At 34.5% G+C, this 14,853-nt stretch overlaps 3 protein-coding genes and 1 pseudogene across 4 annotated transcripts in view; 3 read left to right on the top strand and 1 right to left on the bottom strand.

The window, feature by feature from the left end:
- On the top strand, positions 5,186-6,156 carry LOC104789815 (annotated as a pseudogene).
- On the bottom strand, positions 6,722-8,606 carry LOC104789826. 2 transcript variants are annotated; one of them, XM_010515476.2, is made up of 5 exons: positions 8,329-8,606; positions 8,096-8,229; positions 7,469-7,566; positions 7,042-7,219; positions 6,722-6,948 (listed from the first exon to the last, which is right to left on the bottom strand). In XM_010515476.2, the coding sequence occupies exons 1-4, from the start codon at positions 8,516-8,518 to the stop codon at positions 7,078-7,080; spliced, it is 564 nt and encodes a 187-aa protein (XP_010513778.1). In that variant the 5' UTR covers positions 8,519-8,606; the 3' UTR covers positions 6,722-6,948; positions 7,042-7,077. The 2 variants fall into 2 exon arrangements, with proteins under 2 accessions (XP_010513778.1, XP_010513771.1); XM_010515469.2 differs by having other exon boundaries at positions 8,096-8,232.
- On the top strand, positions 8,698-10,266 carry LOC104789841 (60S ribosomal protein L13a-2). Its single transcript, XM_010515485.2, has 4 exons — positions 8,698-9,039; positions 9,287-9,403; positions 9,513-9,600; positions 9,949-10,266. Exons 1-4 carry the CDS (start codon positions 8,768-8,770, stop codon positions 10,090-10,092), a joined length of 621 nt encoding a protein of 206 aa, XP_010513787.1. The 5' UTR covers positions 8,698-8,767; the 3' UTR covers positions 10,093-10,266.
- The window catches only part of LOC104707728 (phosphatidylinositol/phosphatidylcholine transfer protein SFH9-like), a 4,253-nt gene continuing 1,224 nt past the window's right edge, over positions 11,825-14,853 (top strand). Inside the window, exons 1-13 of the mRNA XM_019230092.1 lie at positions 11,825-12,049; positions 12,476-12,509; positions 12,581-12,890; positions 12,987-13,086; positions 13,241-13,507; positions 13,606-13,683; positions 13,777-13,878; positions 13,966-14,015; positions 14,116-14,215; positions 14,312-14,398; positions 14,482-14,553; positions 14,640-14,712; positions 14,795-14,848. Of these exons, the coding sequence (XP_019085637.1) occupies positions 12,503-12,509; positions 12,581-12,890; positions 12,987-13,086; positions 13,241-13,507; positions 13,606-13,683; positions 13,777-13,878; positions 13,966-14,015; positions 14,116-14,215; positions 14,312-14,398; positions 14,482-14,553; positions 14,640-14,712; positions 14,795-14,848 (1,300 nt within the window). The 5' untranslated portion in view covers positions 11,825-12,049; positions 12,476-12,502. The remainder of the gene's footprint in view (positions 12,050-12,475; positions 12,510-12,580; positions 12,891-12,986; positions 13,087-13,240; positions 13,508-13,605; positions 13,684-13,776; positions 13,879-13,965; positions 14,016-14,115; positions 14,216-14,311; positions 14,399-14,481; positions 14,554-14,639; positions 14,713-14,794; positions 14,849-14,853) is intronic.

Here is a 14,853-nt window from a genome sequence, read left to right on the forward strand (position 1 = left end):
AAAAAAAAAAAAAAAAAAAAAAAAAAAAAAAAAAAAAAAAAAAAAAAAAAAAATTGTTGCAAGTTTTATTATTATATATGTTGGTGTTTGTGTGTATATTATGAAAAAAAAAAAAAAAATCTACAGGGAATTGAAGATATTCTATTAAAACGAAATTATATGATTTAAAGTGTACTATATTTTATTAAAAAAAATTGTCATGTATAGGCCTATAGTACTATACCTTGTTTTAAAAATCGTTAGACGTTAGTCGGGCAATGAGAGAGGGCCTAGCGACTAATCGGAAAATCGGATTTAAATCGGAATTAATCGGACACTAGTTTTAGGGTTTTTTATTATTATATTTAATAAATAATAAAATATTTAATTGTCATGGTTATATATAAGTTTTACCGATATATGATATTAATGTTTGGTAGCTCAATCGGTTGAAGGCTTGTTAAGTATTGCCAACGTGACCGGTTCCAATCCCATATATGCATTTTGTGTCCATTTTCTCGTTTTTATTAAGAAGGGGCAAAATAGTAATTTTAGCCATCATCTTCTTCACCCACGATTCAGATACTGTAAACCCTAATCTATGGCAGCCAACATTTTTAACCTTAATTTTTACAGATTTCATTATATTTTTATCTGGATATAACATAAAAATAATAGATCTACAAACTTAACATCGTATGTAAGTAAAAAATCAACGAAAACAAGATTTTTTTTTCTTTTGTCCGATTTTTTTTTTATCGATTTGGGTGTAATCGCGGTGGCTCCTTCCTGCCTAGCGATTACACGGCGAGGAATTGGTCAAATCGGCCGATTTTTTGAACAGGAGTACTACTATACAAGCTTTGTATAGATTTGCTTGAAGTTTTTTTGCTAAATAGTAGAAAGTAGAAACTGGATCAAAGGGGTCACACCCATCAGGGTGAAAGATTCTCTCCTCTGAGTGCGTGTGAGGCAGCTACGATGTGATTGGTCCGAGTGTGTGTGGGACTCACAACTGATCTTCCGTCGGAACTCGTTTCTCGGGTTCTGTCTTTTTTTTATTGAAATATTTATTATAAAAACAAAAGAAAAAAGTATTTTTTTTTAGCATGCGTGTGTTGTGGTAACAGTTTTTTTTTTTTTGGCGCCCTGAAAGAAAGGGCGGGAGGACGTAAAGAGTGTTTATTGCAGATCTTTTATTTTATTTTTACTTTTGCCTTTTTTTTCACTGATTTTTGGGGATTCGGTAGCTTCTGAGCTGTTTCATGATTGCCGTGAGTCATCGCACGTGTGCCTTCGATCGTTCTACATAGGCCTGGGAATTTAAACCAAACCGATTTGTCCGAACCGAACTGAACCGAGATTTGGGCAAATTGATTCAGTTTAAATTAATTGACTTAACCGATCATAATGATTTAAATTTTAGTTGGTTAACCAAAATGTTTGGTTCGGTTCGCTAGAATCGAACGGTTAACCGAATAAATTATAACTCTAGTTTCCCTTAAAAATTGATGTTATGTGATTTATTTTTGCCCCACAAAGATTGATGTTTTACTACTTTTAGTTAATTAATATTAGATTTTTGTAAACTTCAAGAAAGTGATCATTAATAAAATTTAATAGTTCTTGGTTTATAAATATATAATACTTTTTAATAAGAAAACTTTATTATATTTAAAATTAATAATCATTATTTCTTAATTTGTGTGAAATCCCTCAAACATCAATTTTTGAGGGACAGAGAGAGTATATCTCAAGTTGTCGTCTCTTCTTCTTCCTTTTTTTTGTCAATAATTGGGTCACAACAGGCCGGCCCATTAGCCTAATCCCTATATTCGTAGTGAGTGGGACTTGATCCATGGTGTGATGGTGTCTTGTGTATTAAAGACTTACCATTGGCCACTGCACTAAGGTCACTTCACTCTTCTCCTTCTTTCTTTCTTGATGTAACGATTTTTTTTTGCTGGGCAAATAAATTTTTTGCCTTTCTTGTTCTTTTTCTTCTCCTTTTATTTTGATTCATCAACATTATTTTTTCCTTCCTCTCCGATTCATCAACATCTTCTTCTAATCTTCTTCAATCCATCACCATTATCTTCTCCTTCCATTCATCACCATAATCTTCTTTTTGATTCATAGTCTTTCATAGTCATCATCATCATCATCATCTTTACCTTTCAGATCAATACTAAGTGTTCCACTTTTCATAACTCGCCTTCAGCGTCGAGTGTCGATCTTTTGATTTTCAATGGAAAAAAAGTATTTTTTTAACTACTCAATTGTAAACCTAAATAACTGAGTTTCCGAACCAAAATAACCGATTACGAATCGAACCGAACCGAAATCTTAGTCGGTTCGATTCGGAACAGTTTTCAATTTCTGAAAAAACCGAAAACCGATTGACCCTAACCGAAATACCCGAAGAAACTGAAGTCGCAGGCCTAGTTCTACGGTTAAATTAGTTTACCAAGCTGTTTTTCTGAAAATATTGTTGAGGTTTTTTTTAAAAAAAATGTTGTGGTCTTCAAACTGCTAATTGTGTCTTCGTATTTTGGATGAACTACAGTTTGTAATAAAATATATAGTATTTTTCATGCATGCCATTGGAAGCGTATAAAAATCATGATTTATATGAGAATCATGGACCCTTTTACTATTTTACATCTTCAATAACAAAATTACAGAGACAAATCATGAGAATTACTGCAAGTTTTTGAGGATTTTATGCAAAATTACAGAGACAAAACCTTCAAAGTATCACTCGGTAGCACTTTAAACCTCGAAAGAATTTAATTAACACTATAAACCTTTAAAATGATTTTGATAACACTTTGAACCTTTAAAATGATTCTACTAACACTTTAAACCTTAAAACTAACTTTCATTTTCGTACCGCCACAAAAAATAATGGAATAATAATATCCGTCAACGCGAAATAGTTTAACTATGTTGGCTTAATTTAAATTATAATTAGTTTTATTTTTTTATAAATAAATAAAAAGATAAAAAAAAATAGATTAGTGTTCATCTTCATTGTAAACAAAAAATTTATGATGTTATTCTTCACATTACTAATCCTTTTAATAAATACATTTCCAATGAATCTTCTAAATATATTGTCGTCATCAATTTTACATTTGTCAAATGTTTTAACCTTACCTATGATTCTTCATTTTTGTTTTGCTTTGATGTATTTAATTTTTTTTTAGCAATCGTCATAAATAATTAAATTAAATTAAATTAAAAAATAAGTATTTAAATCGAACCAACATTGTTTAACTATTTCACGTTGATGGATATTATTGTTCCGTTATTTTTCGTGGCGGTACAAACATGAAATTTAGTATTAAGGTCTAAAGTGTTAGTGAGATCATTTTAAAAGTGTATAGTGTTAGTGAAAATATCTCAAGGTTTAAAGTGCTTCTGAGCAGTGACACTTTAAATATTTAACTTGTAATTTTCCCATTCATTTTTGAGGATTTTAATGCATTTCATCTTTCTTACCCATAATGAATTTAATTTACCTTTTTTGTCAAACCTTACCATAATGAATAAACCTCTCGATCTTTGTATATAACAAAAAGCACGGGGCGTTGGGAGTCTCTCTACTTACTACTCACCACTCACCTTGTTGTTTCAACTTTCACGGGTTACGGTATGATATAGTGCTGTATATATGTAATGTAATATGTCTCACGTAACGGTAGGATGAATTATCACATCACGATTCATGTTTCAAAAACAATTACTCCTAAAAAAAAAAACAATTACTCCACAAAGCGAATTTGTGGTTGCCAAAGTAATTCCACAAAATAAAAAATGTAGAAAACCAAATGGACTTTTATATTTACATTTTATATGCTATAGTCTTATAGAAACTATAGCTTTTGGTAAAACAAAATTAACCTTTTATACGTAGATGTGAGTTTTTATAGAGAATGGTTAACGCTGTATTTCTACGGTTCTTCTTAACAAAATTTGATTATATTAAATCTCATTACCCCGCATAGTATGATTGAAGTCATTGAAGTATGGTTCAAGTTTTGTCGATTAAAAAGTGTAGTCAAAACTAGTTTTTGACGTATTACCAACAAATCAACATTTTTTGAAGAACAACCAATCAAAAAGATAATGTTGAATTTAACATTACAAAGATAACGGCTGTAAGATGATATATCACTGTAGAAGCAAAACCATTGGAGTATTAAAGAGAATAGGATCAGGATCGGAATCCAATGCTAATAAATCCGAAGCAAATAGATATATATAAGCAGTGATCAACCCAATAGCGTTGATTTATAAGACACGTGTTTAACTCAAGCAAAACAAATTACCGTCAAATGTATCTATATACAATTAATGTGTACGATTTTGTCAAATGTGATGAATTTTAATAGAATGGTTGACTCTTTTTTTCTTTCTTTTAAAACAATAACCTGCCCGAGATCACGACGTTTGAAAGTCTTCTTTTGTTTTGGATTGTTTGTACAAGTTTAACGTTGTTGACTTGTGTGTACCAAATTAATAAAACAATGAAAATGAATGTTAAATGCAATGCCTTTTTTTATCTTAAACCAAAACATATTTGATTCATACAACACAATTAATGGACATGGTTTTTACATTTTAGTTTTAGGTGTGGAATTCGTTGTTTAAACATGGATGGTCTACCAAAACAATTAATATAAGCTTATGATCTTTGTTCCCAAAGAACTTGTCACTTTCGGCACCCTTTTAATTATATTTGCTTCACCAAACCACTCATAAATCATCATAGTACATAATAGCCGAGGGGTTGAATACGCCTTTTCAAATAAATAAATGAATACTTTATACTTTCCAAAAATAAAAAAGTCGAGAAAACAAATTAAATGTTTTGAAAAAATCAAACTCAGGACTCTTAAAATGGTTCATATTTAATTTTAAACTAGAGTTTTAATTTTTTATACATAGAATAAATACGGAAATTACTATACAAAATTCAATTCCAATTATTATTTTTACATATCAATTTTACACACTTTTTTTTGTAGCGTTACTCGAACCACAACATGGTGACATAGCCAAGGCCAACAACTTGAAGCTACTCCCCCATTATTATTTTTTAAATTATTTTTTTGTTTGTTTCAATATTTGATTTAAAATAAATAAATATTTCCATCGTCCTTTTTAGTTTTCACTTTATTTTTTTTTTCAGATAAAAAAAAGTCACTTCATTCTTCTTCTTCTTCATTGTTTCCCTCCTCTCTCTCTCTCTCTCTCTCTCGCTCTCGAGTCTCTCGACCGGAAGACTCAGTAAATCACCTCCCCGGAGATGGGAAAATACATCAAGAAATCAAAAATCGCCGGAGACCTTTCCTTTAAAGATATCTCTCACTCAACTACTCTAGTTTTCCGTACCAGATCCGCCGCCAAAAACCTCCCCCTCCACCGTCTCCGTTCTCATTCCGACGAAGCAGACTCCTTAAACTACCTCCAGCTCCGAAGCCGCCGTCTAGTGAAGCTTCCATTTACTCTCCAGTACCAAGAAACAACAACGGCTTATAAGTGTCGGTCATGAATGTCAAAAGAGAAACTCTAGGGCTAAAAATGTCCCGGCGGAGAAAAAGACGGTGGCTCTGGTGACGACGGAGACGGAAGAAGATTGTGGTGATAACGAGGGAACTTCTAGGTCAGATAAAGGTTTTGATTTGGAATCTGGAAACAGGTAACTTTTAAAAAACTCTGTTTCTCATTTTAAAGCTCATTTATATATGAAACAGAGATAGATGACCAATTGAGTTTTGGTTCTTCATAGGAGCATTGTTAGAGACTCAGAAGCTATACGAAGTGAGATTGAAGACTTCTTTGCATACGCAGAGCAGCAACAACACATACTCTTCGTTCAAAAGTAGTTTTCTTGATTCTCTTCTTTCTTGAATTGAGTTTTAGAGTTTGGTCTGATTTTGTGGCTTTCGGGTTTTGTTTTGCAGGTACAACTTTGACATTGTCTCGGACAATCCATTGCCTGGGCGTTACGAATGGGTCAAAGTGATGCTATGAAATGGAGTTGTTTTGGATGTAAAGTTGTGTGCTTTAGGAGACATCTGTGTTGGAACAGAGGCGGTGAAGATTGCACACAGACTAACTGTGGGTTTTTTTTTTAGGGTTGGTTGGTGTATAACTTGTTAGTCAAGAATAATGTAATGTTAATCTCTCTCATTTTGCAACTAAATAAAGTCTAATTTTACTGGATTAAGTCACACTTCACTGCAAAGCTACTTGAATTAGTAGTATTGTAAATCTCTCCTGTGTTCTTTAGCTACTTACAACGAAGGTCTGAGTTTTGTGGTTCTGCACCACTCTTACTTTACAAGTCATACACTTTGGCTTCAAGTTGCAAAAGAAGCCTATTGTCTGAGCAAAAACCTTAGTCGCAGGTTTTTTAATGTTAATGTTGGTGTATAACTTGTTTAGTTAAGAATAAAGTGATGTTAATCTCTCTCATTTTGCAACTAAATAAAGTATAAGTTTACTGGATTAAGTCACACTTCACTGCAAAGTTACTTGAATCAGTATTTGTANCTCTCTCTCTCTCTCTCTCTCTCTCTCTCTCTCTCTCTCTCTTCTTTATTGCCACTGCACTCACTGTCTCGCTTTCTGGAATTATTTCTTCAAAAGTCTTTAAGTTAGCACCTTTCATACTAAAGATTAGGTTTCTTGGTTTATGTAAATATTTTCACCTCTTTGGATCTTTAGCTCATCGGACGAATCAAAACATTTAATAATGATGTCTATTGTTATTGCTACAAAGGGTTTAAGACCACTGTGTTATGTCTGATACTAAATTCACATGATCATTTACACCTCTGAAGAATCAAAACCGTCTTGGTTTTGTCACCTTTTAAACACATGAACAATATTTACTGATCAAGCCTGGTTTCAACTCCGATGGTTCAGCATTTTGGTTTGGATAATTTGTGAGCAAAACTGCAAAAGCAAGTCATAGGATGGTTAGAATGATTTCATACTCGTGGATAATAGTTGTCTTTAGTAAATACGCAGCCTGTAATATTACAGTACCTGTCATGTTTTCTTTCAAACTTCACCACACAAGCTTCACGGAGTTGCAGGTCCTGTACCCAACCTTTGCTTCGTTTCTGACATTTCAACTTCATATACACCTTTGGTTTCAGAAGTTTTACTGTCTTCCATGGCCATCCTCCTTATGTTAGCCTGTTGGATTGCTAGCACCTCATATCTGCAAAATAATATCCAAATCCCAATCATATTTCCATGAACATAACCATTTTCATGCCCCATGTTCAATAGGCATCTCTTTGTTCCAAGCTAAAAACCCATATCCCGCTATCTCTATGTTAAAGTGGAATCATACACAGATCAACACAGTAAGGTACATTTAAGTTAAACGATTTAACACTTACTAAGGTCTAAGGGCATTAGACATGGAACCATCGCAAACGAAATTTTGGCATAAGAAAGTACTTACTTTGCCACAAGCTTCCTCACAAGCAGGAAATATATCCTCCAAAACTGATGTTCTTTTAAAACTCGCGGGCATAACTTGAATCTCAGCTGTGAGAGTTCCTGTAAACACCACATTCAATCTTGTTTAGAGCAGCTTTGAAAATACTCTATAAGATTCAATTCAACCCAATGTTCCTAATCAACCAAATTCAATTCTACCAACAAGTAAAAAAATCACTTTGGACTGTAATATAAGAGGATTGTTACCATTTTCACTAACATGAGCCTAATCAGATTACAAGCAATTCAGGAAGATAGTAGCTTCAAATGAACTAAAAGATTCAACACATAAACTCTGATTCAAGTGATATCACTGGGCCAAGAGGCCTATAAGTTTGGATCCATTTTTCCTAATTGACCAAACCCAAAGCTACAAGCAAATCAATAACACAGCAGCTTAATAATAGGCTCTATAAGTATCATCACACCCCACACATTCTGATTTGAATCCAACTTAACTGGCACCATTGGCTCAAAAAGCTAATCATTAGTCATCTGAAATCTCCATAGCTAACCAATTCCATTCATTTCAAAACAAAGGTCGATAACCAAAAAAAAAAAAAAAGAATCAAAATTTAAGACAAACAACCTTCGATTTCGATAACACAAGAACCGCATGTTTCTCCTGCCAATCAGACAAATCCTTCTTCACATTAGCAGATGAACTCATTCCATTACCTTCATCTCCCAAAGTATCCACAGACGCTTCTTCTTCTTCTTCATCTGCTTCAGAAATTACAACGCAAACACTAAACTTAACTTCATAAACCAGAAAAATACTCAAAGACCCTAAACAAATTGAGATCCAAAATTCGTAATTACCTTCAAGAGAGAAGTCCTTAAACGTATCAATGGTGAAGGATCTGACATGATCGATTAACTCATCAGTTACTCCCAAAATCTCATCTTTACCTTCTTCTTTAACACTCGATCCACTCGTTAAGCTGTTCCCATCAGAAGATTTCGTCTTCTCTCCGAAAAAACTCCGCCGAATCCTCGAAGCTATATTCATTGCTGGATCCTCTGAAGAAGAAGAAAAAGAATCTGAAAATCTCCAACGCCTTAGAAAAAACAGAGTTTTAAATTTTTTTTTATTTTGAGTTTTTATTGGGCCTGGGCCTCAAAAGGCCCAATAAATTAGGGTTTAGAGAAGCTGAAACCCTAATTTCGCCATCGTATATAAATCCGCCGTTGAAGTAAAAGCCGAGACCTTTGCGAAGAGCGGAAGCTAAGGTAAGAAGCAAATCGAAGCCGAGAAGAGATGGTGTCTGGGTCAGGCATATGCTCCAAGCGTGTCGTGGTTGACGCACGTCACCACATGTGTGGTCGTCTTGCTTCGATCACAGCTAAGGAACTGCTCAATGGACAGAGTGTTGTTGTCGTCCGATGTGAGGAGATTTGTTTGTCTGGTGGTTTGGTTCGTCAGAAGATGAAGTACATGAGGTTTCTCAGGAAACGCATGAACACTAAGCCTTCTCATGGTCCTATTCATTTCCGTGCTCCGTCCAAGATCTTTTGGCGTACCGTTCGTGGGTTCGTTACCTTATCTCATAGTCTTTTATTATGTGAATCTTGAAAATGAAGATCTGAATTAGAGTTTGTTTTGTTATGATTTAGATTATGATGTTTTGTTGAGCTTGTTAGAGTTTGTGTTTAGGTTGGATGATTAATATGTTTACTTGAGTATGATGAAATGGTTAGGTTTTGATCTGTGTCTGTGTTAGATAGCTAGCTTATGTTTGGAAATGTAATGGAGATTTTGAAATGTGGTTATTAACAGGATGATTCCACACAAGACCAAGCGTGGTGCTGCTGCTCTTGCCCGTTTGAAGGTTTTTGAGGGAGTCCCACCTCCTTATGACAAGGTCAAGAGAATGGTCATCCCTGATGCTCTCAAGTAAGAAATCTTGAAACTTTCTTCTATTTTATGAGTTGTTTTAGATGATTAGTCCAATGTGTTTTTGGCTATCTACTGATTTTGTGTTTTTTTCTTTGTTCTTGATTAGGGTTTTGAGGCTTCAAGCTGGCCACAAGTACTGCTTGTTGGGCCGTCTCTCTTCTGAAGTTGGCTGGAACCATTATGATACCATTAAGGTTTGTTCGCTTCTTCTGTCTGATTATACCTTCCTTGAACATCTAATGAGTTTACTTGAACTAGTATTGTGTATTGAGATCATTAATTCAAATATTCTGGGGTGTTTTGATCAGTTGCAAAACCAGTTATAGTTTAGAGATTTGTTTTGCAATGGTAACTGCAGTTGCTTTGTTTTGAATGCAAAAGTTGAAAATATGTACCCAGAATAAGATGGTCTGGTGAATCTTGCTGATGTTTGAATGCAAAACTTAGGATCTATCATTTTAGTTATGAGGTCATCATCTTACTGAATCTGAAGTAGAAACTGGTAATTTACGTTATTTACTTGTGGTTTAATGATTGTACAGGAGCTTGAGACGAAAAGAAAGGAGAGGTCTCAAGCTGTGTATGAGCGCAAGAAGCAGCTCACCAAGCTCAGGGCTAAGGCTGAGAAGGCTGCAGAAGAGAAACTCGGATCCCAGCTTGATGTCCTTACATCAATTAAGTACTGAGAGTCAGTCAGCATCTATCTTTTGGTGGTGGTTTAAGTCTTTTCTTGGAACTTGTTTTCGTTTATTTTGTTTCGATAGTAGTATGGTAGACATATTTTGGATGTGTAAACGTTTTGGTTATTTTGGTTTTACACAATTTCTTATGGTTAATCTTTGGATTTTTTTTCTTAATCATTGCTGAATCCTTTAAAGTTTTCCGGATATAATTAAATTGCAAATAAAGAAAAAGATAACAATACGTTGTATGCTTGATTGGCTTGGGGAACAACAGTTTGATAAGAATAGACGAATTGGTTGTATGATCAAATTGGCCTAGGCTCTGTTAATAGGGCTTAACTCTAGTTGTTTTTGAGTTATACGACGGGGAGTAATGTTTTCAGTGGCGGTCAGATGAGTAACACGCATAGGAACCTTTCTTTGGGAGAGAAACAACAGTTGAAACATCTGCTAATCCTCTAGGCCAAGGAGCGAAAAGAGGAATCTGTCCGAGGAAGAGCTCGCATCTATTAGTCAGTTGGTGAAGCCATTTGTTCCCATAGCTTTCGTTTGTGTCACTGTGTGAAAGCATGTGAAAGCATAGTTGCTTTCACCCTACAACTTCCTAGTATATATGTGACCATACCTCTTCAACATAAACAGTGTTTTTTTGTTTCATTTGTTAGTTGCATCAATAATGCAAATCAACCTAATTTGAAGTTTTCTAAATATTTTTGAAGATACTACAATTAAATTTAGGGTATGTAAGTATTAAAAATGAAAATATTTTTCTAACTTAACTTATACTCCCTTCATTTCAAAATATATTTTGAGTAAAAACACGCAAATTAAAAAATTACTACTTTAAAAAAGTTTAACCAATCATAAACAATAATGCATAATATAAATAATAATCAAATATTAAGTTAATCTAAAAGCTGCATTGAAAATTGCAAACAGTGAAACAAAAATAAATCTTTAAAACATTTTATATTATAAAACGGAGGGAGTATTTTATTAGTCCAAATAAGGAAATCATAAGTCAACAAGAAAGCCAATTTGAAAACTACGACTTAGAAATTTAAAAATAGAAATTTCCTATGAACGAGATATAAGATGACAAAGACTGAACTATGAGCCGAAATTCAATCTTATAGATAAAAACTAATCATTATCTAATATTAGTATAGATTCCTCATTACTAGTTAAAACCTTAATTAAAATTAGGGTAATCGCCATCACCCGAAAAAAAAACAAGCTTTTATTCTTTCATATGCAATTTGCAAAGGCATGAATATATCAACTCACGTGGTCTACCTGTCCCTTTCCCTTTTTTGGAACCTAAAGTTAGCTACGTGGCACTTCCTCATTTCCGTATAAAAATACTAATACTAACGTCGGCACTTACCACGTGTCAAATTATCACTGGATATGACTTGGAATAAAACTATTCTGTCGGTGGACCTACCAAGAAAAATAAAACAAAATCACATAACCGAACCGAACCGAACTTAACAATCAAATGTTAAAAATTTAAAATTACGGTTAGTTTTAGCTTAGAGCCTACGCGTACCGTAACCACCGCCTACTAATGTACAACAACCAAACGGACGTTTAATCTCGCCGTTAATTGTAGTTAACTTTATTTTTTAACAAAACCTTTTATCTTTGACTAGCCGTAACGTTTAATTACTTTACTCCAAATCTCGACGCATTGACTCAAAACATAAATGTTGACTGATAGATAAAAGAAAATCTCCGGTTTAATCCGGTTTACAATTCGGTTTCCGTTTCTTCTCCAACTAAAGCAAGCTATAAAAATGGCGAATATAACCATCACGAAGCTTTCTCTCCTCTCTTCTTCTTCTTCTTCTTCTTCTTCTTCTTCTTCTTCGTCTCTGCATTTAATGTTGGTTTGAATACGACGCTTCGTCTTCAACTTTCTCCAAGCTACGTTCCGAGGAAAGCTTTATACGTATATGTATATAAAATATTTGACTTTATAATCCGATTGAGACGTTTTTGTTTCGGGAGAGAGAGAGAGAGAGAGAGAGAGAGAGAAAGAGAAAGAGAAAGAGAGCTTTTTTAATTTTTTTGGTTTTTGTTTACCTAAATCGGGGAAATTTAAAGAGAAAGCTCTGATTTTTTTAGATACTCCGCGATTTCGTGAGATCGCTTATTAGGTGAGAAAAGAACTTGAATAAGAAAGATACAGAATTTGAAATCATTTCTGGGGTTTTTGTTGGTTCTGGATCTTTAAATTGGGTGTTGATGGATAAAAGGATCCGTTTTTATTTGATGATTCTCGTTTCTTGATCTTGGGTTTTCGTTTAAATCTGAGTTGAATCTGCATTTATGTTTCTGGGTTTTCACATTTGTGTTTTTTTCTTTTCAATTCTCTTTTCAGATTACAGAGGTTTATACGTTAATACAAATGCCAGGTAAAATTCAGATTTTGTTTTGCTAATAAATCTTGATTCATTTTGATTGGTTCTGTTGTTGTTTCTTTTAGCTTTAGGTGAGATACTTTTGGTTCCAGAAACTGATAAAGGAAAGAGTGAAGACGTTGTTGAGGTTTCAGAGGATGAGAAGATCACAAGAACTCGTTCTAGATCTTTGAAGAAGAAAGCAATCAAAGCTTCGAGTAAATTGACACATAGTTTAAGGAAAAGAGGGAAGCGTGTTGCTGATCAGTATGCACCTATTGTGATTGAGGATGTGAGGGATGAAGAAGAGGAGAAAGCAGTTAATGTGTTTAGAATAGCTTTGGTTTCTCTTGATTTGCTTCCATCTCGTCACGATGATTATCATACAATGTTGAGGTAATAGGAGATACTAGAGGATCATGTTTAGATATCTCAGGATTCAGTTAAGTATGTTGATTTGTGGTGATCAGTTTTTAAGGTTTGATGTTTCAGATTCTTGAAGGCGAGGAGATTTGATATTGATAAAGCTGTTCAGATGTGGGAAGAAATGCTAAAGTGGAGGAAAGAGAATGGAGTTGATACTATAATGCAGGTTAAGGATAAGAACCTTCCTTTGAGTTGGTAAAGATATTGTTGTTTTATGAGTGCTGCAAAACCTTTTCAAACTGACAATTATTTTTCTAAGAATCTTTCCACATGGGTTTTTACTGTTTTCCTAACTGGCAATGATGACTTATTCCCTTCAGGATTTTGTTTATGATGAGTACGAAGAAGTACAACAGTACTATCCACATGGTTACCATGGTGTAGATAGAGATGGCCGGCCTGTCTACATTGAACGGCTTGGTAAAATTGACCCCGGAAAGCTAATGAAGGTTACCACATTGGAGCGTTTCTTGAGATATCATGTACAGGGTTTTGAAAAGACTTTTTCTGAGAAGTTTCCAGCCTGCTCGATCGCAGCAAAGAGGCACATAAATTCTTCGACAACCATAATAGATGTGCATGGAGTGGTTGGTACCTCTATATATTCCTTTCTCAACATTCTGTTTCAGTGCTACCAGAATTTCTCTGTCACATTCTGTGTTCTTAAATGGTTCTTTTGATGCAGAGCTGGATGAGCTTTAGAAAATTAGCTCAGGACCTTGTAATGCGAATGCAGAAAATTGATGGTGACAACTATCCTGAGGTGGGTGTATGAAATGAAAGCTATTTGAATGGCAAACTATACACTTTTGACCATTGAAGAACACTTACATTGGTTTTGGTTCATTGAAGACAGACATTGAATCAGATGTACATTATTAATGCTGGAAGCGGATTCAAGCTTATATGGAACACAGTGAAAGGCTTTCTCGACCCTAAAACTACTTCTAAGATACATGTATTACATCTTCCACTTATATAAGCCTTATACAGGACTTTTCAGATGTTTCAACTTGACCAACAATTTACATTGGTTACTGCGCAGGTTTTGGGAAACAAATTTCGCAGTCACCTTCTTGAGATTATAGATCCAAGGTCAGAATTTCTACTTTATCTGTGGCAATTAAATATAATCCAGTTTGGCTTTGTTGTTTGGAGGCTTATAAAGTTGGACTCTGTTATTTTCTTTACACAGTGAGCTTCCCGAGTTTCTGGGAGGAAGTTGTTTGTGTGTAAATGAGGGTGGGTGTATGCGATTCAACAAGGGGCCTTGGAATGACCCGGAGATAATGAAAGTATGATCCTTTCAGCTCAACCTTTTCTCTTCTAGATAATGTTCTCTCTTGAAAAGCATTATCTAATAAAATCTCTGTATTGCATCATACTTGTAGTTGGTGCGTTCGAGAGATGCAATGTACAAAACAAAAGAACAAGGGCTCTTGGAGAATGGAGAAGTAGCTAAATTATTTGCTTTGCGGGTGAGTATTAGTTCTAGTCAAGTTGTAACAGTGATTGACTTCTGTTACTTTCTGTATTCATATCACCTTTTCATTTCCTGCAGCAGCATTTAAACACAGAAATATCGTCACCTGATAGAGGTCAAGCTAGGGAGAGAGAATCGCATTCTGAACATGTTAGTTTAGTATACAACGTAGTCTGTTGGTGCTCTTTGTATGGTCATTGTCAATGAAAGGTTAACTCGTATTCTTATGTTTCCAGGACAAACGTGCTCAGTTGAGCAATCAAGCTGAAGCAGTTGGTGTTGGGAGAATGGAACAGTCTGATTCAACAGGTAGGTGAAAGCCACTCTGTGTGCTCATGTCATGATCTATTTAAGATAAGATTCTACTAATCTGTACAACACTTTCCTGCAGATCAATTACCCAGTAATCTGACAGTAGAAAGTAACTCTCTTCAGAAGGTTGCAAGTTTG

This window comes from Camelina sativa, chromosome 1, assembly GCF_000633955.1.
Source record: "Camelina sativa cultivar DH55 chromosome 1, Cs, whole genome shotgun sequence".
Taxonomy (NCBI): domain Eukaryota; kingdom Viridiplantae; phylum Streptophyta; class Magnoliopsida; order Brassicales; family Brassicaceae; genus Camelina; species Camelina sativa.